This window comes from Vicugna pacos, chromosome 6 (assembly GCF_048564905.1).
Source record: "Vicugna pacos chromosome 6, VicPac4, whole genome shotgun sequence".
Lineage (NCBI taxonomy): Eukaryota > Metazoa > Chordata > Mammalia > Artiodactyla > Camelidae > Vicugna > Vicugna pacos.
In genome coordinates, this window is record NC_132992.1 from 93,213,414 (window position 1) to 93,241,240 (window position 27,827).

Consider the following 27,827-nt stretch of genomic DNA (forward strand, 5'->3'; position numbering starts at 1 on the left):
AGAGCTCCCTGGTCGGTGAAGTCAGTGGTCACTCACCTGTCTGGTTTTTGCTGCTCTTGTTTTCTTTTTGGTGGGACTGGGGGCAGGACTGAAGGTAAATCAGTTGGCTCCACCCACCCTCTTTCCATTCCTTCTAAGAACCTCTGAGATTTTTGAAGCAGCCCTTGGGGACTGGCTTCATCCCCTCCTCAGAGGGGAAGCAGGGACAGGGAGGCCTAAACACGTGGAGGACCCCTGCCAGAAGATGGAGTGGGGCTGGCCCAGGTCTGCGCAGTCCCTCCACTGGCTCTGATAAAGTCAGGCATTTGGTAAAAGGGCCCTGATGGTATTCGTGCTGTCCCCCCACCTAAAAGAATGCCTCCCTCCTGGTCTGCCCAAACAGAACTCCAGAACTTTACTGAGGCCTACGTGTTCTAGGCCAGGAGGGGGATGGATGCTCCGGCTGTAGGGGAGGAAGGCCGGGTGAGAGGGTGGGAGTGCCAAGGAGAGGCTTTGGCTGAGTCCTGCCCTTGAGCCATGGGAGTCCTTCCAGTGTAAGTGGTCACATGGCCGTTGCCAGGCCTCGCCTGTCCCTGCATCACCCCAGCAGCCCTCCCCTGACGGGGCTACCACAAGAACATCACTGAGCTGTATTTGACACCAGCCAGGGCTGAGCACGCCACGAGCAGGACAGACAGACAGGCCCCGGTGCCAAGGTGGAGCCAGCGAGTGAGTGATAACTAAGGAGGACAAAGCCATAACTGACGCTGAGATAAGGCTGAGACGGGGCTGCAGGGAGGGGGGCTGGCTGGGGCGCTTTCCTGAGGAGAGCTAAGTCTAAATAAGGTGGAGGTGGCTAGTGAAGGCCCGAGGGAAGGTATTTCAGTCCAAGGAACAGCCTGTGCAAAGGCCACAGGAGGTGAGGGGGAGGCAGGGAGTGGAGCTCTGGGAGAGAGATGGGGGCCTATCCCGGGGGGCCTGGAGCTAGCTGAGGAGGGCTTTGAATTTTATCCTCAGTGGGGAGGCCCTAGGGGTTATAAGTCTGGAAGGGCGTGATCTGGTCCAGGTTTCAAAGATCATCTCCTGCTAGCCTGTGCAGGGGCGATGCTGTCCCACAGGCAAGTCGGGAGAGGAGCAGACACAGCCCAGGGATCTTGCTCTGCCCTGCCTGGGAGAAGGTCCTTCGTGGCTCTGCTGAGCCTGGCATCTAGGGCGGTGACCTGTCCCTGGGACTAAATATTAAAAGAGCTCTCAGCACTCCCCCCACCTACCGGGGCCATCCTTCTCCTCTGTCCATCCATCTGACTCAGGGGCAGTGTAGCTGGTGTGCCTTTTTCTGACACAGCGTCCTGTAGGGTGGGGGAGGAGGTGGTCACTCCCACTGTCACTCCTGCAGATAAGGGGTGGGTCCTCAAACAGGAAACCACAGGCTGGAGGGCGGTTTCTAGATGAGAGAGGAGCCCTCAGCTCTCTGAGGGTCTGAATGTCTGGGTGCAGCCGGGTGGCAGCCTGAAAGCCAGCATCTGCCAGCCTGGGGGCTACTGGGAGGCCAGTGCTGTGCTCAGTATTTCTTTCCTGGCCACGTGTTTACACTCTGGCGTGGGTTTTGTTGAAGTGTCCCAGCCTGACTCCATGACAGTCAGCTGTGGTGATTTAACGAGCCTCTGCTGCGAATGAGGCTCTCCGACCACGGGGCCACAGAGAGGCCTCATGGAGTTTACTTTCCACTGGGAGAGAAAGACAGGGCCGCATGTAGGTCTTTACAATCATGGTCGGTGCCAGAAGGGGGAACCTGGGCTGGGACAGGGGCCTCAGGTGGCCAGGGAGTTCAGAAGGGCTCCCTGGAAGAGGTGACCTGTCAGCTGAGGCAGGAAGGACGAGTGGGCCACGTGGCCTGGTGGGAGCAGCAGGCCCCAGATGACCCCAGGAAGGGAAATCCTCAGAAGTGGGGAGTCTTGAGACAGATCTGGGACCAGAGGACCGCTGGGCTCCAGCAGGGAGACTTTCCTCAGCCACCCTTATTGCGGGGGTGGGGACTGTCTCAGTTGGTCCTCCTGCAGACCTGTGGCCCCTTGCGGGAGTCACCCTGGGAGGCCCCACACTCATCCCAGGCCTGTGACCATCTCCCACATTCTCTTGGGGAGGCTTCATAGATAATGAGCGAAACGTTCCTGAAGGCACTTAAAGGAAGAGCAGGGAGAACTGGCCAGGAAAGGGCCTGGGCCTGATACTTCTGCCCCCAAGTCCTACCCTGATGCTGGCCTCGGGCTTGGCACCTGTCTCTCATCTGTAATGTGAGGGTTGAGGCTGCAAGACTCGACATGGGGCTGACATACGCACAATGGGGACCTGACCAAGCAGGGACCTGTGAGACAGGAGCCTCACGTGGCCTTCCTGTGGTCCCCACACTGGCCCTGGCATCCTAGGGGAGTCAGAATTTCATCACAGCACCGACTGTGTGAGGCTTACTGAAAACAGCTTTATTGAAACAAAATTCACATGCCACACGATGTACCCATTTAGAATGTACACTTCAGTGGTTTGTAGTCTATTCACAGAGTTGGGCAACCACCCCTACAATCAATTTTAGAACATTTCATCGCCGCAAAAAGAAACTCCATACCCATAGCAGTCACTCCCTAGTCCCCTCCTCTCCCAGCCCCTGGCTACTAACAGTCTTCTCTGTCTCTATACATTTGCTGATTCTGAACATTTTATATAAATGAAATCAGATACTACGTGGGCTTTTGTGATCGGCTTCTTTCATTTTAACGTAATGCTTTTAAGGTAGCATGCATTAGTACTCCATTCCTCTTTTATGGCTGAATAATATTCCATTTTATGGATAGACTACATTTTGTTTATCTATTCATCAACTGATGGATGTTGAGCTGTTTCCACTTTTTGGCTTTTGTGAATAACATGGCTATGAGCATTTGTGCACAAGTTTCTGTGTGACATACGTTTTCAATTCTTTTGGTTATATATCTAAGAGTGGGATTGCTGGGTCATATGGTAACTCTATGTTTAACCTTTTGAGGAACTGCCAGATTATTTTTCAAAGCAGATACATCATTTCATATTTCCACCAGCAGTGTATGAGGGTTTCAACTTTTTCACATCCTTGTCAATACTTGTTATTACTACTCTGTTTTATTGCAGCCACACTAGTGGGGTAGGATACCTGGTGGTATCTCATTGCAGTTAAAAAATATTTATTTACTTATTTAGGGGGGGAAGTAATTAGGTTTATTTGTTTATTTATTTATTATGTTTCTATGGAGGTACTGGGGATTGAACTCAAGACTGCATGCATGCTAAGCACACACTCTATCACTGAACTAAACCCTCCCCCTCATTGCAGTTTTGATTTTCATTTCCCTGGTGGCCAATGTTGAGCATCTTTTCATGTAAACTGATCAGTCATTTGTATACCTTCTTTGGAGAAATGTTTATTCTGATACTTTACCCTTTAAAAAATTGGTTTATTTATCTTTTATTTTTGAGTTGTGAGAATTCTTACATATTCTAGATAAAGTCCTTTATCAGGCATGATCTGCAAATATTGTCTCCCATTGTGTGGATGGTCTTTTTAGTTTCTTTTTATTTTTTATTCATATTTTTTATTGAAGTGTAGTCGATTTACAATGTTAGTTTCAGGTGTACAGCAAAGTGATTCAGTTACACATATGCATACATATGTACATGTGTATGTTTTCAGTTTCTTTTCCATTATGGCTCATTACAACAACTTGAACATAGTTCCCTGTGCTATACAGTAGATTCTTTTCACTTTCTTGATGGTATCATTTGCAAAACAGAAACAAAAAGTTTAAATTTTGATGAAGTCCAATCTACCTATTAGTTTTCTTCTGTTCCTTATGCTTTTGGAGTTGTATTTAAGAAGCCTTTGCTTAACTCACGGTCACCCCTTGCAAAGTGAAGGTTTGCTCCTATGTTTTCTCCTAAGAGTGCTATAGTTTTAGCTCTTACAGTTAAGTATGTGATCCATCTGGAGTTCTTCTTGGGCTATTAACACAATGAGTAAAAAGATCTGGCGGCAGGTCTAATATCTTCTGTGATTTGGGGAGATGAGTGTACATACTGTTCTGAGATCCCTCCGATGACTGCTGTGATGAGACAGTATCATGATTTCTATGGGTGACAGAGTCCCAGCAATGAATGTACTGCCTACATTCATAATTGAAGGAAATGCTAGATTTCAGTTAAAGGTTCATTTAAATAAAACTGTAACTACCCTCCCAGGTTCATGGTACCTCTGAACTTTATCCACAGGTTGCAGGCTAAGAACTCCTCTGATGGCTAAAATTCCTGCCCTAAGTCTCAGTTTCTTTATAGCCTTTTGGGGTAAGGAACCCTCCAGGACAGGCTGCTTTCCTGCCATTCCACAGCCCAGCCCACTGCCTGTCTCCAGCTCTGGGGAAGCCATTCTTTCCCTAGCAGAATTTCCTAAAGCCATCTGACAATAATACTAAAACTAAAAAAAAAAAAAAAAAAGCAGAAACGCTACGTGTGGAACCGGACAGGGCACTTTGCTCACATCCTCACCCCTTGTCCTCCCAGCGTTCCTAGGTCTCTGGCCAGGCACGTGGCTGCAGGGCTCCGTGGCTGAGACCTGCCGGCAAGTCGGGTGGCGTGGTTCAGGTGGATGACTTCACCTCCAAGTATCTCGGTTTCCTTACCTACAAGGCGTGGATAAGCCAGTCATAACCGTGTTTGCTGGATGGGATTACTGGAACGATTGACAGAGCTCTGGATTTCTGCACTGAGAGCAGAACCAGGGACAGTCACACCCTGAAGATATTAGCTATTGTCGTTAAGCCTTTCACAGGAGAAGGGAAGGTGCCATTTCCTCTGCCAGCATTTCCTTTCCCTCGTTCTGCTGCAGGTTAATGCCTAATAATTCGTCTCATTCAGGATTCTTCAGGTTGTAACAGAAACTCACATTGCTCAATTTAAACAGCCAGGATTTCAGGCCTGGCTTATGGGGTGTGGGGTATGGGCAGTGGGGAGAGGTCAAACGGCTCCATCAGGACTCAACCGGCCTTTTCCCACAGACTAGTGGGCTAGGGAGGGCTGCCTGGAACAGGGCCTGGACTGGGGTGGGCAAGGGAGCCCCCAGCTCTGGGGAGCCCACGCTGTACTTCACACAGCCTGAGAGCAGACACCTCCTTCAGCTTCCAGCCCTGGGGACCTGTCCTGCCTGCCCCAGCCCTGCCTTGGAGGCTCCAGGCTTTAGATCCTTAAGTCCTGATTTCAAAGAGGGAGGTGCTGCCCTAAGAGTTCCAGAGAAAGTTTCAGAAAGAGCCTTGATTGGCGTGGCTAGGTCATGTGGCCATGGCAGAGCCAATCACTGTAGTCAGAGGTCTGGGGTGCTCTGATTGGCCCAGGTCATGTGCTGGTCAGGGATGTGGAACTCCCCCAGCCAACCACCTGGAAGAGGATGTTTCAGATGTGCTGCCTCTAGGGAGATGCTGGCTTGACAAAACCAAAGGCCCCCACTCATAGGGCACATTTCACATTGTCGGGCAGACCTCACCTGTGCCAGGAAGCCTCTCCTCATTGAGACTGGCTCCCGCTCTGTGCACCCACAGACTGTGTTCCTCATCATTATTTCTCACTCAACAGATTTAATGAGCACCTATTACACACAGAGAAGGGGGCCCAGGAGGAACCCCAACAGGTTGGAAGGAAGGGGTGGAGGCTGCACAGGTGACTGAGGGGGAGTGGTCTGTGAGGCAGGAGGAGAACCAGGTGAGCATGGCATCCCAAGGTCCAGAGAAAGTGAGAGAATTTCTGTGGGAGGAGTGTGGGCTAAGGTGCTGCTGAGAAGTTCAGTGAGACCAATAAGTGACCTCTGGATTGGGCAGCAGGGAGGCTGTGGGTAAACTTAGCAATAGTTAAGAGTAGGAATGCAGCCCTGCTGGGGCGGGGTGAGGAGAGACTAGGAAGGAGGGAATGGAGAAGGCAGGTATAGACATGTCTTTGGTGTTTTCTGTGGGGGGAGTAGAGAAATGGGCGGGAGACAGAAGGGGGCTTGGGAGCAAGGGAGAACTCTTTGTCTCTTTTGGAAAATGCTAGCCAAGGGGGAAGAGAGAGGTTGATGGCACAGGAGAGCAGTAAGGGGAGGGCGGCAGGAGGTGGATGCCTGAGGTCAAGATTCGGGTGGGAGAGCCTGAAGGGGAGGTGGGTGCCAGTCAGGGAGATGTCAGTTTAGGGACTGGAAGACGAGAGACATGCCATCTGATGGCTTTGGTTTTTCTCACCAAAGACTGAGGTGAGATGGTTGGCTCGGAGTGAGGGCAGAAGGGGCTGTGGGAGGTGTAAGGAGAGGAGAGAAGGTGTGATATCTTAGTCTCAGAGGGTGGCAGAGAGTCACTGAGAAACATGACAGGGCTGCTGACTACGGAGTGCCAGTTTGAAGTTTGAGATCACAAATTCCCAATCAGAAGGGCTGTGTATAGAGCCCCTTATCCTCCAAACAACAGGTAGGGGCAGGAAGGGGGGTTTCCTTTAGGTTGGAGGGTTCCCTGTGGTGGAAGGAGAGGGGCTGGGGTTAGGGTTAGATGGAAGCTATAAACATCCACCAGACTAGGGGGTGGTAATAGCTCAGTGGTAGAGTGCATGCCTAACATGCATGAAGTCTTGGGTTCTATCCCCAGTACCTCCATCCAAAAAAAAAAAAAAAATCCACCAGGCCAGAGGGTAGGTACTATTACCTGTATTTTATAGATGAGGAAGCTGAGAGGGTCAAGGCCAGTACCGCATCTGTGTGGTTTTGGGGTCAGACTAGAACTGGGCCTGGCACATGTTAGGTGTTAACAAATATTTGTTGAAGAAAGTTAATGATTGGACGGTCCAGCGATGCAGCCACAGTCATAGCACAGCCAGGAAGTAGTTCTAACCTTGGGATTTGATATATGGGGCTGGTGACCAGATGTGGTGTGCCATCCTTGCTGCCCTAATACATGACTCTATCATCTTTGTGTCCTTGTAGGTTCATCTTTCCAGAGTCTGGTGGTATAATTTCATAGACACCAAGCGAGCAGGGCAGAGTGCCCTTAACCTCATTCCTCATGCAGTGCTCACCTCCAGATGAGTCATGGCCCTCAACCAGATGGTTCAGCCTGGGGAATGTTGCCTCTGGTTTCTAACCCGTGGCTTTGCTGTTTGCATCCTGCCCAGGCCAGCTATCGGGGAGTATCCCAGGGCCACACACTGGTACCACCCGGGCTGTCCAAGGAGAGGGATGTTCTTTTTTTTCAATAGGAATCCGGGAGCTGAGACATCTGAACTTGGTGGGGGCAGGGCTCCTCCATAGGGAGGGCTGCTAGTCCTTTTTCTTACAGGCCATGTAGGCAGAAGAGAGCATGGTCACTTCATTGAAGTAATAATGATGGTTCATGCTGCAGAAAACGTAGAGAACACCTTGCTTATTTATTCAGGCTTTAAAACCATAAAACTCCAGATTTCTCCCTGTAGCTATTTATAACCAGAGCTGGTGTAAACTGTCCTCATATTAAGCTCAGGTCTGAAGTAACTTAAAAGGAAAATAGCCATCCTTTGCATTAAAAAATTCATTTATAGACCTTCTCTCACCTCCTAATTACGTACGAAGAGCGCGTTGTTTGGGGGGAGTTTTGGGGGGTGGGGCAGATACAGACCTCCAGGGGAGTCACACACTCTCCCATCCCCCTATACAGCTATAAAAGCAGCCCCTGGGCCGGCGGGTAGTTACTCTCCAGGGCAGGAATGTCTCAGGCTGGGTGGACCTCTCCCTCATCGTGTGCCTGGGGTCGAGTTGGGGAGGCAGGGCAGGGAACAGATCCGGAAAAGTGGCTCTTGCCTGAGAGGAAGTTGACCCTCCTCCCCTAGCAAAGGCTTAGGATGAAAATAGCTTCTTCCTCTTCACCCTTCCTGGACCCCAGCCCATTTCTAGAAGTCTTCCTTCCCATCTTTTAAGTGCTCCCCTCCCCCCGGGACAATTCGGCCCCTTCACAGCTCTCTAAAAGGCCATCAGGGATGGCAGGGACCTCTCGCCTCGACTCCGCGTCCGGGCAAGGGCCACTCGGGACCCTCCCCTCCGGCCTTGCAGGCGCGGCGCACCCCGCAACTCGGGCAACTGCGGTGACTTCCAACCTCCCCCGACCCAATTAGCAGAAAGCCCCACCAAACCCCGCACCGCTTCCTTTCCCTCCAGGAGAGACCGTCACCTAGGAGCCCTGTTCTCTACACCAGGGCTCCCCTGGCGCCCATTCATCCCCAACCCCCTTGGGAAAGGTGGGGGCGCAATTAGTTTCTTCCAATTAGTTTCCCCTCTTTGTATAGAACCCATTCAAACTGTGAGATGTAATCCTCCGCGCGAGGGGGAAAGTAGTCCCGACCTCGCATTCAATTTCTGTTCTCGTGTCGCGTATATTTTTCTTTTCGAAACCTATGGGACTCTCAGTGGAGCCCTTCGGGGAATGTGGAGGCAGAGGCCGCGAGGGGTGCGCGCAGGTGAAGGGGGGCCGGTAGAAGGAGGGAGCGGGGAGGGCAGCTAACTCCTCGCTATTGCCTAGAGAAATGGATCATGGGGCGTAGAGAGATTGCAAACCTCAAACCACGTACAGCGGGCGATACGCGTCAACCGAACCTGACCAACGGAAGCCCGGAGCCTCCCCCTCCCCGCTCTCCCTCAGACTGACGGGTGCTCGGAGCCAACCCGGCTGCCGCTCGCCGTCCAAATTCCGCAGGAGCCAATGGGAGCGCGCGGAGGGCGGAGCCACCCCACGTCGGGTTGCGCTGCGCGCGGCTTCCCCCCGCTCGCCCAGGCCCCGCCCCCTCCCCTCCCGCTCGCTGCTCCCGGAGTAGTTAGTGCCAGTGAAGTGCGGGCGGCGATGAGAGCGAAAGTTGCGCTCGGCTCGGCGCTGGGGGCTTGAAGCGGCTCCGAGCTCCGCCCGCCAGGATCACCCCAGCCCCAACTCGCGCCCGCGGGCTCCGGCCGCGCCCTCCCGGCCCCGCGCCCGCCCGCACCCCCTCCCCCGGCCCGGCGCCCCCTCCTCAGGAGCCGCGGGTCCCCGCCACTTTCGCCCGGCCCCGGCCCCCGCCGATGCCGGCCATGGTGGAGAAGGGCCCCGAGGTCTCAGGGAAGCGGCGAGGGAGGAACAACGCGGCCAGCGCGGCCGCCTCGGCCGCCGCCGCCGCCGCTTCGGCCGCCGCCGCCTCGGCCGCCGCCGCCGCCGCCGCCTCCTCGGCCGCCGCCCCCGCCTCGGCCGCCGCCGCCTCCGCCTCAGCCGCCGCCGCCCCCAATAATGGGCAGAATAAAAGTTTGGCGGCGGCGGCGCCCAATGGCAATAGCAGCAGCAACTCCTGGGAGGAAGGCAGCTCGGGCTCGTCCAGCGACGAGGAGCACGGTAGGTGGCAGCCTCCCCGCGCCGCCCCCGCGTCGCCCCCGCGCCCGCCGGCCCGCGCGCCCGCTGACTGACCGCCGTGCTCTGCTTCCCCGCAGGTGGCGGCGGTATGCGGGTCGGACCCCAGTACCAGGCGGTGGTGCCCGACTTCGACCCCGGTGAGTAGCGCCCCGGCCGGCCGGCGGCCCAAGGAGGCGGAGAGCCGTCGGACAACTTTCTTTTTGTGTGTGTGGGTCCTGCAGTCCGCGGGGAGAGCGAGGAGGGGACGCACACCTCGCTCGTGAGCGTGTCCGCAGACGTGCCACTGCTCCCGGGAAGGCCCCGTCGCCCCCGGCCCCTGCGCCCCGCGGCGTGGTGCGGCCATACCTGGCCCGGGGCTCCGGCGCTCCCGCGTCCGCACGAGTCGTGCCGGGCTGGGGTCGGGGTGGCCGGGCCGGAGAGTGAGCGTCCTCGGACGCGCGTCTCCCCTCCTGAAGGTTGCCCCCCATGCCCTTCCTCCTCGGCCGGCCCCGGACTCCCCTCCCATCCCGAGAGCGTTAGAATGACGAGCCCCCGAAACCACTTAATAAAAGAAGTGTGCTTCCCAGAGGGCGCCTGCCCGGCGAAGAGAGGCTTGCTGGTGGCAGTTTGGTTTTAGGACCTATTTGTAAATGTGCTTGTATCTCTTTCTTTCTTTTTCTTTTTTTTCTTTTTTGTTTCTTTTCCTTTGAAGGAAGGGGTTGTGAAAGAACAGAACCTTCAGAGGCTTTAGCCTAATGACTTCCACCTCCAAGAAATTCCTACATCCTAGAATGGAACATTTGCTACCCTCGTTGCTATTCTGTGTGGAAGCAAATTTAAAGTACCAGAAAAAATCCAATCAGACAAAGGAATTCGTCAGTGAGATTCTAGCCTGTCTCTGTATAAGATCTATACAATCTGTCTTTAAAGATTGTTGATGTGGAAAATGAGAGGACGTGCATGGGTTTTATTTCAGAAATAAAATTCAAAAGAGAGTCTTGTAGAACTGGAGTTAACAGTCCTGGTCTGAGGGCTTTAGAGCTGGTGGTTCTCTGTGTAGATTGTATGACTAGTTTATTTGAGAAAATAAACGCATAAATGCCTTTTCTTGGAAACATGACAGCAGAAAATTGCAAGGATCTAGTCCTTAAAAAAGGCAAGTGCTTTTAAGCTGTTATTAAAGTAGGAAACTGGGTGTTCTTTGAAGTGAAAATACATAGGGATCCCTGAGTGAGCTCTTAGGCACTCCGGAAATAAATGACCTTTCCCATATTTGCAGTCTAGATTTTGGTCTGTTGATTTAAATCTCTTAAAGTATATGTGGTCAATCATCCAGGTTTGCCTACCACCAAGTTCCCTTTACACTTAATGTTAGTTTTTTTTTATAGTTTCCCCTTCCCCCACATCTTCCTTTTTTGGTAGTCACTTCTCGTTTGTAAGAGTGACAGGATGGACCAGGCAATTCTTCTCTTCTATGCAAGCCTCCATTCCTTCGTTGGCCACCAGGGGAAGCATACTGTTTTTTGGTTACAGTTGACCCTATCTTCATTTTGTAGGTCAAGTCCATCTTTGTTTTAATACACAGGACACAAAGCAGACCTTCTCACCAAGTTTCCCCCATATATTGAAAAAAATCAATTTGTAAAAATTCTTTTAGTAAGTTGGTCAGTTTTGGATACACTTTGGTTGTATTCGTTTTGAACGCGTTATTTAAATATGTTGCACGTGATTAAGGAAAAGGGCATATTTGATGGCAACAGCAAGAATTAGATTTCTGACGTTCTTCTAAATGTTGATGTCTAGCTCTGCATTGTTAGTACTGAGCCTCATTTCTTTGGAGTTGTTCTCTTCGAAACAGCAAATGTAATAAGATCATATTTTGAGCTGTCCTTGCAGTTTTGATGGAGTAGGTGCAAACATAAATTTGCTAGCGACTCTCCTTTCTGAAAAGTAAAACACTGTAAATATTTTGTGCATAGTCTTAACTGCCAGTGGAGTGGGTCCTGGTGTTAACATTTCCTATTTTGTGTTTGTTTTAATCTAGAAAGGAATCTAACTGGTATGAAATAATTTCAAACCCTGTTTTGCCAATCTGAGCAGGGGACACATTCCTAGATAAGGCTGGAAATCGTGGGACTTTACTGTTTCCTACTGATTTATTTTTTTAGGTGTGTTCTTGTTTAACTTAAAATCAAAGGGAAGGGGAGACTTCTATTTTGGAATAGAAATACACCATATTTGTTTCATGGCAAAATAAAGTTTTTTTAGACTTTAGACTTAAGACAGGTTCTTTTCATAAGCACAAGTTAGGAGTAAAGTGGAACTGAGATTGTGACTGTTACTGCTTTTTCTTTCTGCTTGCCTGAGTTCTGAATACATCTTTTTTTTTTTTTTAACCAGAATTTGAGCAGACAGGTAAATGTGGAAACTCATCAAGAAGCCACTTTTTTTTTAAACTGTCTCTGTAAAGATGTATGAGTGGAAGAAGTTGATTTTAATTTTTTTAGTCATATTTTATTCATGAAATATAAGTATACCAGCTTGACCCTCCATAGAGCTTTAAAAGCAAATGGTTAAAACTAGAAGCACCTGATATTCCCTGTACTGTCTAAGGAAGATTCATTTCTGTCACCCTCACAGATAGTGGGTGCAGCAGATAGAGCACTGTAGTCCTAAAATGCTGATTCAGTTCTTAAAATCTAATTAAGACCTAGACTAGATCAGTGGACTGGCGCAACTTAGGTAAAATAGCATCTCTGTTTATAATGACGGAAACAGTTCAATCAATTAGATTTCAAAGCAAAGACCAGAATGCAGTCCTCCACCTTTAACTTAGACTTTGTCCTCATGTGGTGTCCAGACTGTCTTTCCATAGCCAAGGGCATAGCATCCGCTGTGTTGTCTGTTTCCTTTAGAGTTTAGTAATCAGAGAATAAAGTAAGAGGGAGGAATGCTTATTCTAGCCTACCTCTGATCAGTCTGGTTAGTTATTTCCTACACCTGCCAAGCATACTTTATTTTGAAGCAAGTAATGTTTTTCTGTACAAAAATGTGAATGTTTCCATGATCCTACCAATGAGCATGTGGAGGAAGAAGCTGTAGTCCATGTATTTCGTTGATCATTTGTTTAGTCCTCTCCTTCTTTGTTGTCTTCTAGCTAGAGGAACATAGTCACACGATTTTAAGGTTGACTGAAGTTATTTGTTTTCTGAAGCATGTTTTGTTATTGTTAACTTCTGTCCGAGTTGGTTTTCAGCATCACAGTTCACTAAAGGTAAAATGAAGACTGTTGTCAAAGAGGAGATGTTAATGGTAAATATTTTGGAGGTAATGGTCCTTTGAACAGATAACCTTTATTTGGAACTTTGAACCCAGTATATTTAATCAGATTTGAAAATTTGTGGCTCAGCTGTCACTTCAGAGTTGACTTATGTTAATAAAATGTGTTATGCTTTAATGTGGAATAGTTTTCCTGAACAGGTGTCTTGACCTGCTTTTCATATCTTTCTACTGATTGTTCTGTATTCCTCTCTGAACACATGATTTTCTATGCTTTAGTTTCATTGTAAAAATCAATTTTATTGATATCCTAAAATTCATTAAGTTATGGGGAATGATTTGTCATTTAGGACATACTTTGAGGCAGTGCTAACCCAAATGAGAGGTCAGGATAATAGTAAATCCTGTGAGTGGTCAGCTGGGTTCAGTGGTGTGGTGGGAGACACCTAAAACTTGTCAGGATATTGATACCCTGTCTCTGGGATTAAGAGTGTGATTTAAGGGGAGGAGGGCATAGCTCAAGTGGTAGAGTGCATGCTTAACATGCGTGAGGTCTTGGGCTCAATTCCCAGCCCTTCTATTATAAATAGATAAATAAATAAATAAATAAATAAATAAATAAATAAATAAATAAGTAAGTAAGTAAGTAAGTAAGTAAGTAAGTAAACTTAATCCTCCCCCCCTAAAAGAAGGGTGTGATTTAGGGCAGAGCGTGTCATTTTATCTCAGGAGCCTCAGTTTCCTCCCTCATGAATCAGGGTTCTTTTCATCACGTATGGCCCGTGATTATGTCAGGTATAGTCATCTTTAATTTCAGGTTTCTTTCAGAAGCAGGGTAGAGTAGACAGTGAGAGCTTGGGCTGTGGGAATCATCAGACCTGATTTCAGATCTTGGCAGTGCCTCTTGACTACTCTGTGTTGCTCCTGGGCAGGTCACTTCATTTTTGCCTTCTTATGTGAAATAGAGGCAATGCAACTCCTCCCTCAAGAGAAGGAATGAACTGAGCTAATACAGGTAAAATGGCCAGCACAGGGTGAGTGCTAAGTAAACATTTTTTGCCATCTTATTCTAATGATCATTTGTGGAACTGAAGTTGCCAAGTAGTGGTCCCTGCATGGCCTTCCTTTGTGCACTGGGAAGACTGGATTGTGAGGAAGCCATAGATTTGAGTGAGAATCATGCACTGAGATATTTGAAGATGATTGATTTTAAGTTACATGTACCTGCTACAATTTAGGTAAATACCCTTTCCTGGAAGAATGAACTAGCCCAGAACATTTATATAGCAGAAAAGTACACTGCGATCCAGAGAGAATAGTTAAACCTGACTAGGAAGTTTCTAGATAGTACAAAAGGGACCTTGACTCCATCCCTGGGCCAGGGGAAGTGCACGTTAACTGGGTTCTGAGTTAGGGAATTTTTTGCTCCACACTTTCAAGTTCTTGTCTTTGGGATTTAATGCTTTCGGGTGAGATTCTTCCTTCTGCCACAGCATTCCCTTCCATGGATGATGACTGTGACTCAAAGGTTAGCTGGTTGAGGCTGAGCAGAGCAGAGCTGTTTTAAGAAGCAGTGTTAAAGGTCATTTGTAGTGAAGAAGTTTAGGTTTACTCTTAGGAAACCATTTTCCTTGGTGGTATAAAATTCTGTGGGGCAATTTAGTTGAAAAAAAATTTTCCTAGTCTTTGGAGATGACACATCAAAGTTCTGTCCAAGTTACTATAGTCTCCTCCAGTGTATTTGACTTTTAATATTTTACTCCCTGCTACATAGATTGTTGTAATTAATTTATAATTTAGCTCTCCTTTTCTTCTTAGCCTTTCTTTAGAAGTTCTGTGCATAATGTGAAAGTAAGAAAAATGGCTCTATTTGTCCCCTTGCTCTAATGGAAAACAGTAATCTTTGCTAAGGAGTGTGTGTTAAGTTGGTATTTATATTTAAAATAGAGAACTTTACTTTCCGCAGAGGGCGGGCGTCTTCTGTAGCAGCACAGGATAAGTCTGAATAAGGTAGGAATTGGGATTGAATGCTGATTCAGTGATCTGGACTGAGTTAATACCTACAGCTTTAAATAGCAATTGTGGGAAATATTTGTGACCTTAGAAATAAGAGGTAATAGTTGTAATTATATAATTGTTTCTGTTTTGTATTCTGGAAGTTTTATTAATCTAACCTCTGGTTGAGTTTTATGTTATCTCTTGTTGATTTTTTGGGTTTTTTTGGGGGGGGTAACTAGGTTTCTTTATGTATTTTTAAATTAATATTTTATTTGTTAGTGGAGGTCCTGGGGATTGAACCCAGGACCTTGTGCATGCTGAGCACGTGCTCTACCACTGAGCTACACCCTCCTCCTTGCTGATTTTATAGAATATTTTAAAGTTGGTGTAAGGATGTGAAAACTAATATATGTATGTTCATGTATGACTGAAGCATTATTCCGTACACCAGAAATTGATACAACATTGTAAACTGACTATACTTCAATAAAAATTTATATACTAAATAAATAAATAAATAAATAAATAAATAGTTGGTGTAAGGTGACAAAAAGTGTTTTGCTGAAATGTTTGAGAGAAATAAATATTTTAAAATGACATTAAAATGTAATTTATTACTCCTTCACAGCAGCCAACACCCTCTCTGACCCCACCTGCCCATCATTCCCAATAAAACACTAGTGGTGACAGGTGAAAAAAAAGTCACTTAAATGAAATGTTGACAGTAAACCCTAAAACTCTATCTTTTTCAAATTAGTCAAATTTCTTATAGATGTGCATCTTAGTAAAAACTGCATAGTAGACATAATTCTTTGAAATTTCTGGATTTTCTCTCCCTCAAAGTAATGAGAGAATAAATTGTAGTGTCCATCCAATCCAACCTTTCTGTGTTCTAGATGAGGAAGGTAAGATAGAGTGGCTTGTATTTGTCTTTCAGTATCTAATCATTACGAGAATCTCCAGGTAGACTTGAGGCCTATGAAGCCAAACTTTGAACGCCTATTATTTCAGATGTTTTAGAGTCTTGTTACTTGATGTGACAATGAAGAGCAGTAATATGTGTGCATAATTTCAGAACCAGAAGAAAGAGTTAAATGTCTAAAATTGAAGTGACTAGATAGTTTGAATATCTTTGCAAATTATCATAAGGTAGGATAATTTGAATGTATTCACAAATTATTGTAAGGTAGGATAGAGTTGTAAAGATAGGATTATTTAAAAAAGACATTCAAGTAGGAAAGGAAGTCATACCTACAGTTGTATACCCACCAGTGTGATGAAACACTGTTGATACTACGACATATTTGCTTCGGGTGTAGCGATCCACTCCTGCCTTCACTAATTGGAAATTGATTTATGTTATTCCTGTGGTAGATAGTTTGCATCCTCTGAGAAGCAGATGGCAGGATGAAACTAGGTGTGCAAGAGTTTCATTAGGGTAAATGCCTGTGAAGGGTAGAGTGGAGAGGGGGAGGATGAGGTGGCAGAGCCTTCAGCCTGGATGCAGGTGTGACACTTGTGAAGGAAAACAGGGAAGGATGATTGATGAAGGCTCCAGAAGCCTAGGATTGCAGTGCAGCTTGGATGATGTCTCAGCCAGAGCGCAGGCTGTTGGCTGGAGTACGTTGGGCAGAAACGGCCCTACTCTAGGGTGTCTGCTGTGTCCACTCACTGGCCTGACATTGGTGTGAGCACTGCAGTGGCTCTTGAAGGTGCTGGGCAGCTGGGCCTGTCAGCTAATTAGTTACGCTCCTTGGAGGGAGGTCTGAGTGGCATACTCTCAAGGCCGTCAGAATTCTGTAGCATGTTTCTGCACTTAAGTATGATAAACAGTAGGCTTTTGTTATTGTCAAAGTCTTTTTGTAAATGGAATTATTTGTGCATATTCATTTGCTTTGATGTTTTCCTGCAAGTACGTTGACACTGACAGAGCACACTAGTTCCTTTTCTTGACCCAGTTTTCAGTATGGTGTCAGATTTACTGACTTCTCAATGCTATCGTTTTATGGTTTATGTTGGCATTTTTCTTAGTATTGGTGAGGTTGAGTGTGTTTTTATGGTTTTTTTTTTTTTTTTTTGCTACTCAGGTTCCTCCTGTGAATATGTCTTTTACTATTTTTCTGTAGGGTGTTGGTCTTTTTCTCGTTGATTTGTGTGAGTTCTTTATATATTTGGATACCAATCATTTGTTAGGGCTGCATATAGAGTTTTTTGTTTTCTCTCTAGTATGGGGGGTTGAGTTCCTTTTAGCAGGAAGGAATAAAAATAGATCCCTGGTGTGGTATATTTCTGCTCAAAGACTGGCCTTGGTACATAGCTCCTGTAATGTTTGTCACCAGGACTCCTGGTTTCTAACGTGAATGTCACTGAGAATGTACATATCTTTTTTTTAGTTATGTTTCAACTTTATTCAGCTCATTTGGTGTACTATTAACCAGTTGACCTAAACTGTAGTGCCAGATGACTTGTAAACCTCTGACTTAATTTCTGTCCAGCATGTTGTTATAACAACATACTAGTTAGAGGTTAAAGTTACAACCTCAGTTCCTGTAGTGGTCAGCTGTGGACTAAAACCGAATTCAGCTGTCTATGGATTTGTCACTGGTAGTGAGGGAGAGGGCAAGTGTATGGACGGGGAGCTGCAGCTTGTCATCACTCATGGAAAACCTTCGAAGGAATGATCTGTCATTGCCTGGTTGGTGTAGTGCTTGCTGCATGCCAAACTGGCTTGAACACTTTCTGTCTACTAATAATTTAGCACAGCAACCACAACAATTATATCAGATAGTTAAAGTTGTTATCCCCATTTTCCATACAGAGGTACCGAGAGGCTTATTGTTACAGTTCAGTAACTGTACAGTTACAGTACAGTTCACTATAGTAACCTGCCCAGGGTAACCCTTTCTAAGATGCTGTCAGTTGTCAGATACACAATTATTGTATATATCACTAAGGAAAAAACATCAAGATACCATTATTTGTAAGTTACAGTCACATTTCAATCTAGTGTATTTCAGGGAGAGTCAGCCAGAAATCCTCTTTAAGAAAATACTCTTAGGAGCAGTGCTTTATTAAATCAATTGATTAGTTGTTTCCATGTGGTCCCAAGTGTTGTGGAGTTTTATGTTTAGGATTGCCAGAGCCTGCTTTGTGTCCAGTTACATTCCTCCTCTTCCTGGCAATGAAAACACAAATGAAATGGGAGGTATCTGGCTTGGTTGACTGGGACAAATTGGAATGAGTTGGTTTACTCCTACAGGTGTGTTGAAATAATCATCTTCAGAGCTTAAAATACAATTTTTTTTGAGGAATCAATTTCTTGCAATTGAATAATTTAAGGTTACGAAAGACTGTTATGTTGCCTACCCTTTAGTTTAACAGATAGAGTATAACATTTAAATATCCACCCCCGCAGTATGTTTTTCTACAGGTTCACATTGGACTTGAGCTGTGGAGTGAATTTAAGAACTGTGTCTTGAATAAAATATGAAATGAGACACAAATTAAAATATCCAAGAGAGTATTTTTAAAAACCCTTGGTTTTACCTGTATCTGGTTAGTATTGTTCAGCAACTGGTCTTCATCCCTTGCGTATTATTCCCATCCTTCCTCCCCCATCAAAAAAACAAAAAACAGACTAACCCTGCCCACCCAAGAAACCCAAGTATATATTTGTTGGTGTTATTAGTGAATTTTGTTCAGTTTTTCAAAGACCAGAGTATACTTAAATTGCAAGCCTTATTCTGATTGACTTAGATGTGAGGTTTGCTATGTTTGGTTTGATCATAGTGTAGTTTAGGGATTATTTTTGTCTGCCCAGAACCCCAAGGCTTGCTCCAGTACTTCCACTGAGGAAACTTGGGTGAATCCTTGCTCCTGAAGTTTGGCTGTGGTCCTCATCCTTCTTCAGCAGTTTCATCTAGTAACCAAGCTATGCTACCTGGTGGCTTTATTTATGTCTGAAAAGGTTATTTAAAATTTGGGAGTTAATTTCATTTTATTCACTTGAACTTAGGATATTTTTGTGCCGTTGTACACACATACACACTCTCACTGAAGATTATAGATCCTGCTTTATTGGCCTGGAGACTTCTGGGCTTGGGGCTTACTCTGCTTTCAGACTGAGCATGGGTACAGGGAGATCCGGATAGTAAGAAGAATAGCTTAAGTACTTAGCTAGCCGGTCTTTTGAGTAAGGACCATGAAGTCTTCTGGGAGCTCATGGTGTCATGTGCTTCTGCTTTCTTTGAGGGTGGTAGCATGGTTCAAGCTACCAGTTTGGTTTAAATGTCTTAAAGTTTATCTTCTGCTAACTTGACACAGCTGAACATGGTTCTGGGTGTAATAAGAACATGTGCTTGCATTGGCTGACTTTCCTTGAATAGGCATTTTGTAATGAACATTTGATAGCTAAGCACCAAGTTCAGTTATTTAAGAAACGGAAACTCAATGAAAAATGAGCTTTAAAATTGCATTTAAAAGCTGGTTTTTCTCTGTTTTCTGTGCCTTTTTAATAATGAATTTGTCTGAATTAGAGATCGTGGATACATTCTTAAAATTTTTTTATTAGGTGAAATTTGTATAACATAAAATTAACCAGTTTAAAGTGAATAATTCAGTGGCATTTAGTTCATTTACAATGATGTGCAGCTGCCACCCACTTTGTCTGGTTACAAGATGTTTTCATCACCACAGAGACATCTCACATCCATGAAACAGTTACTTCCCATTTCCCACTTCCCCCGTCCCTCACACATTGCTGAAGGCAGTTTGTGGATGGCACTGGGGGGCGCATTGTGGTGGCGGATGAGGAGTTGAAGAAAACAGGAAGATGTTTAGATGAAATGATCCTTTGACCTAAGCTTTAAAAATACAGTTTTTTCAGCATTTATGATTTGATGGTGTTTTTTAGTTAAAAAATCAACATTATATAATATTGTAAGCTGTAAATACTTAAAAATTACATTGAAAATCCTAATCTTAAAATTTTTAATCTCGATTTTCTTTTTAATTGTTTTGAGCTGTCCAATAATGTAGCCACTAGGTATCTGTAACTTAAATTTATTAAAATAAAATAATTAAAAATTCAGTCTGTCACACTAGCCACATTTCTGATGCTCAGTAGTTCTGTGTGGCTACTGGCTACTATATTGGACTGTGCAAAATAGAACATTTCCATTATCCCAGAAAGTTCTGTCAGACAGCACTGATCTGGAGTTTCTGATGAACTGAAAGCTTCATTTTTAAAAATTTTTGTTGTTGTTGGGGGGTAATTAGGTTTGTTTGTTTGTTTATTTATTTATTCATTCAATGGAATTATTGGGGAATGAACCCAGGACCTCGTGCATGGTAAGCATGTGCTCTACTGCTGAGCTATACCTTCCCCCCTTAATTTTTTATAATTAGTTCAGAGTGTTGGACCCTTAATCTAGGTGCATGGTGAAATGTGATATTGGAACAGCTGATAAATATTATGATGGCTATGTACTGAATTCCTCTGTGAAATATTCTTTAAAATACTGCTATTAAGGTATTCAAAATAAGGCGTCTTGAAAACAAAATAGAAATTGAAGCTTAGGGGAGCTTTGTTTTTTGAGGTGGTTGTTTGGTACCTAATTAAACCAAAAGGATGATTCAGATGTATGGCTATATTGAAGATAAAATATAAGACTTAAAAAGTCGAGGGAAAGGTATAGGTCAAGTGGTAGAGCGCATGCTCAGCATACACAAGGTCCTGGATTCAATCCCCAGTACCTCCTCTAAAACCTAATTATCTCCCCCTGCCAAAAAAAAAAATCAATACTGTGAAGGCTTAGCTTTGCTTGAAAAGATTAAGTTTTTAAAGCAGCCTTATTGAGGCAAAATTGACGTAAAATTATACGTATTTAATGTTCACAGTTACACATGTATTGGGCTGCCTCAGCTTGCACTGCTTACTGATGCTCTGTTCAGTCTTTTTTTCTCTTTCATTTTGGTTACTTTTTATTGCTACATCTTTAAGTTTGCTGATCTTTTCTTTTGCAGTGTCTAATCTGCTCTTAATATGTTGCATCTAGTGTATTTTTCATCTCAGACATAGATTTCCTATGTAGAAGTTTGATTTGGGTCTTTTAAAAAAATATATGTATTTCATGTCTCTGCCTAACATACTCAGTCTTTCCTCTCAAACACATTGAGATACAGCTATAATTGTTCTGATGCCCATCATCTTGTGCATTTCTGAGTTGATGTCAGTTGATTGATTTTTCTCCTCATCATGTGTTGTCTTTTCCTGCTTCTTTGCTTGTTTGGTAATTTTTGTTTGGATGCCAGAGATTATGAATTTTACTTTGGTTGCTGGATATTTTTATATTCCTATAAATATTCTTGAACTTTGTTCTGGAACATAGTTAAGTTCCTTAGAAATAGTTTGTTCATTTCAGATCTTGCTTTTAAGCTTTGTTAGGCAGGATTAGAGCAGCGTTTAGCCTGGGGCTAATTATTCCCCCTGCTGAGCCAGAACCCTTCTGAGTCCTCTGAAACCTTAATTCTGAGGTTTTCCGCTCTGGCTGTTGAGGACAGACTCTCTTCTTGGCCCTGTGTGAGCCTCATGGACGATCCCTTTTATTCTTTTGAGTGTTTCTTTATCCAGACACCTCGAGTAGTTTCTTCACAGGCATGTGCTGATCAGTACTATGTGGAGTTCTCAGGGAGGACCTGTGGCAGATCTCCGGAGGGCTTTCTGTACATCTCTATTCTATGCTGTCCTGCCCTACAGACTCCAGCCTTGGCTTCCCTGACCTCAGCATGTCTCCTTGACTCAGGGAGACTGCCTAAAGTCTCTCCCTGGGTTCCCCTCCCTGTGCTGCCAGTTGGAAACTCTCCAGGCACTAAACTGGGGCAGTTGTAGGATTTACTTCATTCGTTTCCTGTCTCTTAGGGAATCACTGTACTTTGTTGCTTGGTGGCCAGTGTCTTGAAAATTGTTTGTGTTTTTGTCTGGTTTTTAGTTGTTAAAGATGACATGGTAAATTCCACACCATCTTGGCTGGAAGCAAAAGTCTAGATTCTTTTTTTTTTTTAAAGATAAGTAAAGGGATTGGTTATATTCCCTTTTTAAAAGAAAACTTTAGTGTGTGTTTATATGTTGTCTTTTACCTCTAACCTATTTCATTTCTTCTTGAAATTGCTGTGGCTTTTTTTCCCCCAATTTTTTTCTATTTCTTTAAAAAAATTATTATTTTTTTTTTTTAAATGAAGGTACTGGGAATTGAACCCAAGACCTCGCCCATGCTTAGTGTTTGCTCTGCCACTGAACTATACCCACCCCATGGCTTTTTTTTTTTTAATTGAAATATAGTTGATGTACAATGTTGGGTTAGTTTCAAGGTTACTACGTAATGATTTGATATTTGCATACATTATGAAATGATCACCATGATAAATCTAGTAACTATCTGTCCCCATACAAAATTATTATAATATTAGTTAACATTTCCTTATGCTTTATAATACGCCGCCATGACAGGAGGTTTGTACCTCTTAATCCCCGTCACCTGTTTTACCCAACCACCACCCCATCCCTCTGGCAACCAGAGTGTACTGCCTGTGTTTTCTTCTAGGAGTTGTATGGTTTCTTACATTTAAGTCTTTAGTCCATTTTGAGTTTATTTGTGTATATAGTGTCAGAAAGTAGTCCAGTTTGATTCTTTTGGATGTAGCCATCCAGTTTTTCCAGCACCATATGTTGAAGAGGCTGTCTTTTCCCCATTGCATTTTCTTTTATCCTTCGTCATGGATTAATTGACCATGTAAATGTAGGTTTATTTCTGGGCTCTCTATTCTGTTCCGTTGATCTTTGTGCCTGTTTTTGTGCCGTTACTGTACTGTAGTGATTACTGTAGCTTTGTGGAGTGGTTTGAAATCAGAGTGTGTGATACCTCCAGCTTTGTCGTTCTTTCTGAAGATGCTTTGTCTTGTTATTGGCTTTTGAACTTTTAAGTTTGGGTTTTATGTTCATGGAAACATTCTATAAATATAATAATGCTTTTAGCAACTGGAATGTCAAATTTTCTGTTTTTGAATCGCTAGTATTCATTTCAGTATTTGTGATGAAGTGCTCAGCCTAACTACCTGCCCATTGAAATCTGATGATTCTAGCCCAGAATTTTCCAAAGCTAGATAGTTTTTTTTTGAGACTACTGTTCTTTAAAAAGTTGATTATTTAAAAATTATTACTTCTAATTAATGTACTTCTGAGAAGAGTGTAGTTTAGGGAATATCTCATTCTTGGGCTGTCTTGGACTTCCATCTTGCTGGGATGTAATAAAATGAGAGAGAGTGTGTGTGTGTGTGTGTGTGTGTGTGTGTTCCCTTTGAAGCACTTACAGAATTTCTGTTGTTTCCTAGTCATTTTCAGCTCAGGGTCTTTTAGATTTTTGGACATCTGGCACTTTCAAATGCCATATTTTGATGCTTCTAAACTGAATTAGTGTTTTATAAAGCTGATGAGCTATCATTTTGAGTCCTTGCTGGTGTTCTGCTTGCTTGGCAACAGGTCAGTTTCCATGGTGTTGCCAGTTTTGTACAACATTGTTAGTGGAGCAGAGAGGTTAAGGGGTGGCGGTGAGGCCCCTGACCCTGCTAAAGCAGGGTACAAACTGGAATAGTTGAGCTTTTATTTAGTTTTACATTTTAAGTTTCTAGATAATTTTTAAAGAAGAGTTTCACTGCTTGAAAAAAATTTAAAGCCACACTTTCTGTCTTATTAACAACAAGTAGCAGTAGCAAAGTGAAAGTGTTGATACCAATGATTTGAAATAAGTTCTACAAACTTTAATGTAGTTGAGACAAAACTAATAATCATTAGGCATTCTAAAAGCATGCAGCTTTTAACTAAGACACATTCATTGGTTGACTGTTTAATTGTGAGGGGAAAACACCAGTTTAAGAACATTTATGAAATTGGAATTATGCTCTGGAAAAGTAAGATGAAGTATAATTAGATTTAAAAAAATTTTTGGAGGGAGATAATTAGGTTTATTTATTTATTTAGTGGAGGTACTGGGGATTGAACCCAGGATCTTGTGTATGTTAAGCATGCGCTCTACCACTGAGCTGTACTGTCCCCCTGTAATTAGTTGTTTTCAGTTTTTACGTTTTAGGAATGTAATTTCCCCATGAGATGTTTATTGTCTTGCTTTTTTACACATTGCACTTTTGTACGTATTTTTAGTAACTCACGTGAGAAAGTGATGGATTACTTCTGGTGGCTAAGATCATTAATTTTTCTCTTTATTATTGGACTTCTCTCTGTTACGTTTATATAGTTTTCCTAAACTTTAATGTTTGCTTTCTTGCTTATGAAGAATTTAAACTTATAGAAAAGAGTAGAAGATTAATGAATCTTATATGTCCAGCAACCAGATTTAGTAATTATAAGATTTTTGCCATCTTTGCTTAAGCAAAAAAAAATTTTTTTGGCTAAAGTTTAGTAAGTTTGCTTTTCCACCTTATGGAAAATAAAGTTGTATATTAGACTTAATTATTGGATACTTAATATATTCAGTAGTCATAAAATGCCTAATCTGGTGTTTGAAAAATGCCATGTGATAGAAGTCTGCTGTGCTCCGAAAGCCTAGGGGTGGGCAGGGTGGCATGAGGGGAGGTGGGTGAAATTGGATGTGGCACCCATGTTCATAGCAGCATTATTTCCAGTAGCTAAAACATGGAAGTAACCCCAAGTGTCCATCAACTAATGAATGGATAAGCAAAATGTGGCATATGGTATATACATACAGTGAAATACTCTGCCTTTGAAAAGTTAATTCTACAACATGTTACAGCATGGATGAAACTTGAGGACATTATGCTGAGTGAAATAAACTAGTCATAAAAAGCCAAATACTGTATGATTCCACTTATATAAGGTACTTAGAATAGTCAAAATCATAAAGACAGAAGTTGTAATGGTGTTTGCCAGGGGCTGGGGGGAAGGCAGAATGTTGAGTTATTTAATAGGTATAGAGCATGAGTTTTACAAGACGAAAGGTATTAGGGGACAGGTGATGGTGATGAGTGCACAACAGTATGAATGTATTTAACACCACTGAATTTCATGCTTACAAATGGTTAAGATGGTAAATTTTGTGTTATGTGTATTTTACCACCGTGAAAAACAATTGTAATAAAAAAAAGAAATTGAGTATGGGAAGGAAAGGCTTTCCAGAGGTGACCCTTAAGGTAGGTCTTGAAGGGCTCCGATGAGGGAAAGCTGTCCAGGCTGAGGGAGCCACATGTTCATATCCTGTGGCTACAGAGGGTGTGACATTTTTGAGGAAGTTTGATATATAATTGAAGCTTGGGGAGGTGATCAGGAGTGGTGGAAGGTGAGACTGTAGAGGTGGATACATTGTGTGCCAAGCTAAGGAGTTTATTTTGTTTTTAAATAATAGTCTTGTTGAGATACAACTCACATACTGTAAAACTCACTCTCTTAAAGTGTAGTTTGGTGATTTTTAGTTTGTTCTGAGTTGTGAAACCATTACCACTGACTAATTTCATTTCCCCTCCAAAAACTCTGTACTTACTAGCAGTCATTTCCCATTTTGGAATTTATTTTAAATGTTATTTAAATAATTTTATTTTGTTTTCATTGAAATATAGTTGATTTACAATATTGTGTTAGTTTCAGATGTACAGAATAGTGCTTCAGTATTTTTGCACATTATTCTCCACTGTTGTTTATTACAAGATAATGGGTAACATTCACTGTGCTCTACAGTAAATCCTTGTTGCTTATCTACTTTATATATAGTAGTTCGTAACTTTTAATCCCATACCCCTAATTTTTCCCTCCCTCTTTCCTCTCCCTTTTGGTAACCATGAGTTTGTTTTCTATGCCTGTGAGTCTGTTTCTGTTTTGCATATACATTCATTTGTATTATTTTTTAGATGCCACATATAAGGATAGTAGACAATATCTGTCTGACATTTCACTAAGCATGATATTCTCTAGGTCTATCCATGTTGCTGCAAATGGCAGTATTTCTTCTCATTCCTCTGTGTCTGTGTGTATATACGCATACGTATATATACATATAGACACTCTTACCCCACATCTTAGATTGTCTATTGATGGGCACTTGGATTGCTTCCATGTCTTGCACTTGTAAATGCTGCTGTTATGAACATTGAAGTTCATGTATCTTTTTGAATTACTGTTTTCGTTTTTTCTGAATATATACCCAGGAATGAAATTACTGGATCATATAGTAGTTCTATTTTTAGTTTTTAAGGAACCTCCATACTGTTTTCCACAGTGGCTGTACCAGTTTACTTTTCCATCAACAGTGTATGAGGGTTCCTTTTTCTCCACATCCTCTCCATCACTTGTTATTTGTAGACTTTTTGATGATGGCCATTCTGACAGGTGTGAGGTGATAGCTTGTTGTTGTTCTGATGTGCATTTCTCTAATAGTGACATTGAGCATCTTTTTATGTTCCTGTAAGCCATCTGTATGTCTTCTTTGGAAAAATGTCTGTCCAGGTCTTCTGCCCATTTTATGATTGGGTTGCTTGTTTTTTCGATAGTGAGTTATAATAGCTGTTTGTGTAGTTTGGATGTTACCTCCTTGTTGGTTGCATCATTTGCAAATATTTTCTCCCTTTCTGTAGGTTGTCCTTTTGTTTTTGTCAATGATTTCTTTTGCTGTGCAAAATTAAATGATTTTTAATAACCATTTATGACTCGTATCTCTTAGAAAGCATAAAAATAACATACCTTAATGTTTCTGTTATGAAAGCAATAGTGTAATATTTTTATGAAATAATATCTGTCATATTGACCATGCATTTTAAAACTACACTGCTCCACTTTGAAGAATCATTGTTCTTTGGTGAGTAAGACTGGAGAATTTTAAGCCAGAGAGTGCTGTGAATGTAATTGTAGTTTGGAAAGACCATTGGTGGTTGTGATGAGGAGAGCTTGTGGGAATGAATTCACAGAAAGTGGAGAAGACCACCCATTCATCCAGAAACTTGTAAATGAGCACCTGTGCCAGACACTTGGTAGGCACTGTGAACATCTAGCCTGTGTGGAGGTAAGTTCTGGTGAGGGGCTGCTGTGAGGAATCTTCAGGAGGGAAGCGAGGATGCATTTATGTGTTTGAAAGCTGTTGAACTGTTTCAGTAGACTGGCTTTAATGATAGATTTAATGTGGGGCACAGGGAGGTGACAACAACCCCTGGGTTCCTGGCTTAGGTGACTTGGTGACTGTGTGCCACTCCTCCAATAGGGGATATAGCAGATTTGAGAATTGAGACACCCGCACATGGTAATTCAGGCAGCATTTACTGAGGATTATCGTGGACTCTCCTCCCGTCTCTCCTCTAAGTTGGGTCCACCTTGTCTGTCTTCCTGTTGTGCCTTGTTTCTTACCTCTGTTACAGCACTTCTCTGTCTTTACGTAGTTACCACCTTTTATGTCTTCTCCACTGCTGGGGATGGCGGGAACTGCCTGTATCATCAGGGGTCATCTGTATTCCTGCCGGCAGACTGCACCAGCAGGGAGACTGTCATTGCTTCTCATTGCCTCGCTGCTGCTCTCCTGCTGTAGACCGTCCTCATCTGTAACTGGGATTGCTGAGGGTGCCTTCTAGTAAGTCTTCTGCTCCCATGTACTAAAATGTAAGGCAGTGTTTTTCTGTTGCTTGGAACCTCACAGTGGCCCATATTTCACTTAGGGTAAAAGTGAAAGACCTCACTATGGCCTTATAAGACCTGCTTAGGTTGGTTCTTGTATTACTTCTGACTTTTACCTCCATTGCTTCTTTTGAATCTTTGCTTAAATGTTACCTTCTCTGTGAGGCCTGTCTTGACCTTCCTCCTATCCATCTGTAAGTATGTTATCTCTAAAATAGGACTTAGAAACAGTCTAGCCTCATACTGTATTATTCCTCCCAACTATATAATTTTCTGGAAAAAAACAAAACTATGTAGACAGTAAAAAGATGAGTGATTGCCAGGGGTTAGAGTAGGAGGAAGGATGATTGGGCAGAGCATAGAGGATTTTTAGGGCAGGGAAAATATACATGTCATTATACATTTGTTCAAACGCATAGAATGCACAACCCCAAAAATGAACCCTAGTATACTATGAACTTTGTGTGATTACAATG

The 27,827-nt window shown here is 43.5% G+C and overlaps 1 protein-coding gene across 1 annotated transcript in view; it reads left to right on the plus strand.

Annotated features, from left to right (window-relative positions):
• Positions 1–8,832: 8,832 nt before the first annotated feature.
• RCOR1 (REST corepressor 1) overlaps positions 8,833–27,827 on the plus strand; it is a 104,131-nt gene continuing 85,136 nt past the window's right edge. Inside the window, exons 1-2 of the mRNA XM_072963770.1 lie at positions 8,833–9,395; positions 9,491–9,550. Coding sequence (XP_072819871.1) covers positions 9,092–9,395; positions 9,491–9,550 — 364 coding nt within the window. The 5' untranslated portion in view covers positions 8,833–9,091. The remainder of the gene's footprint in view (positions 9,396–9,490; positions 9,551–27,827) is intronic.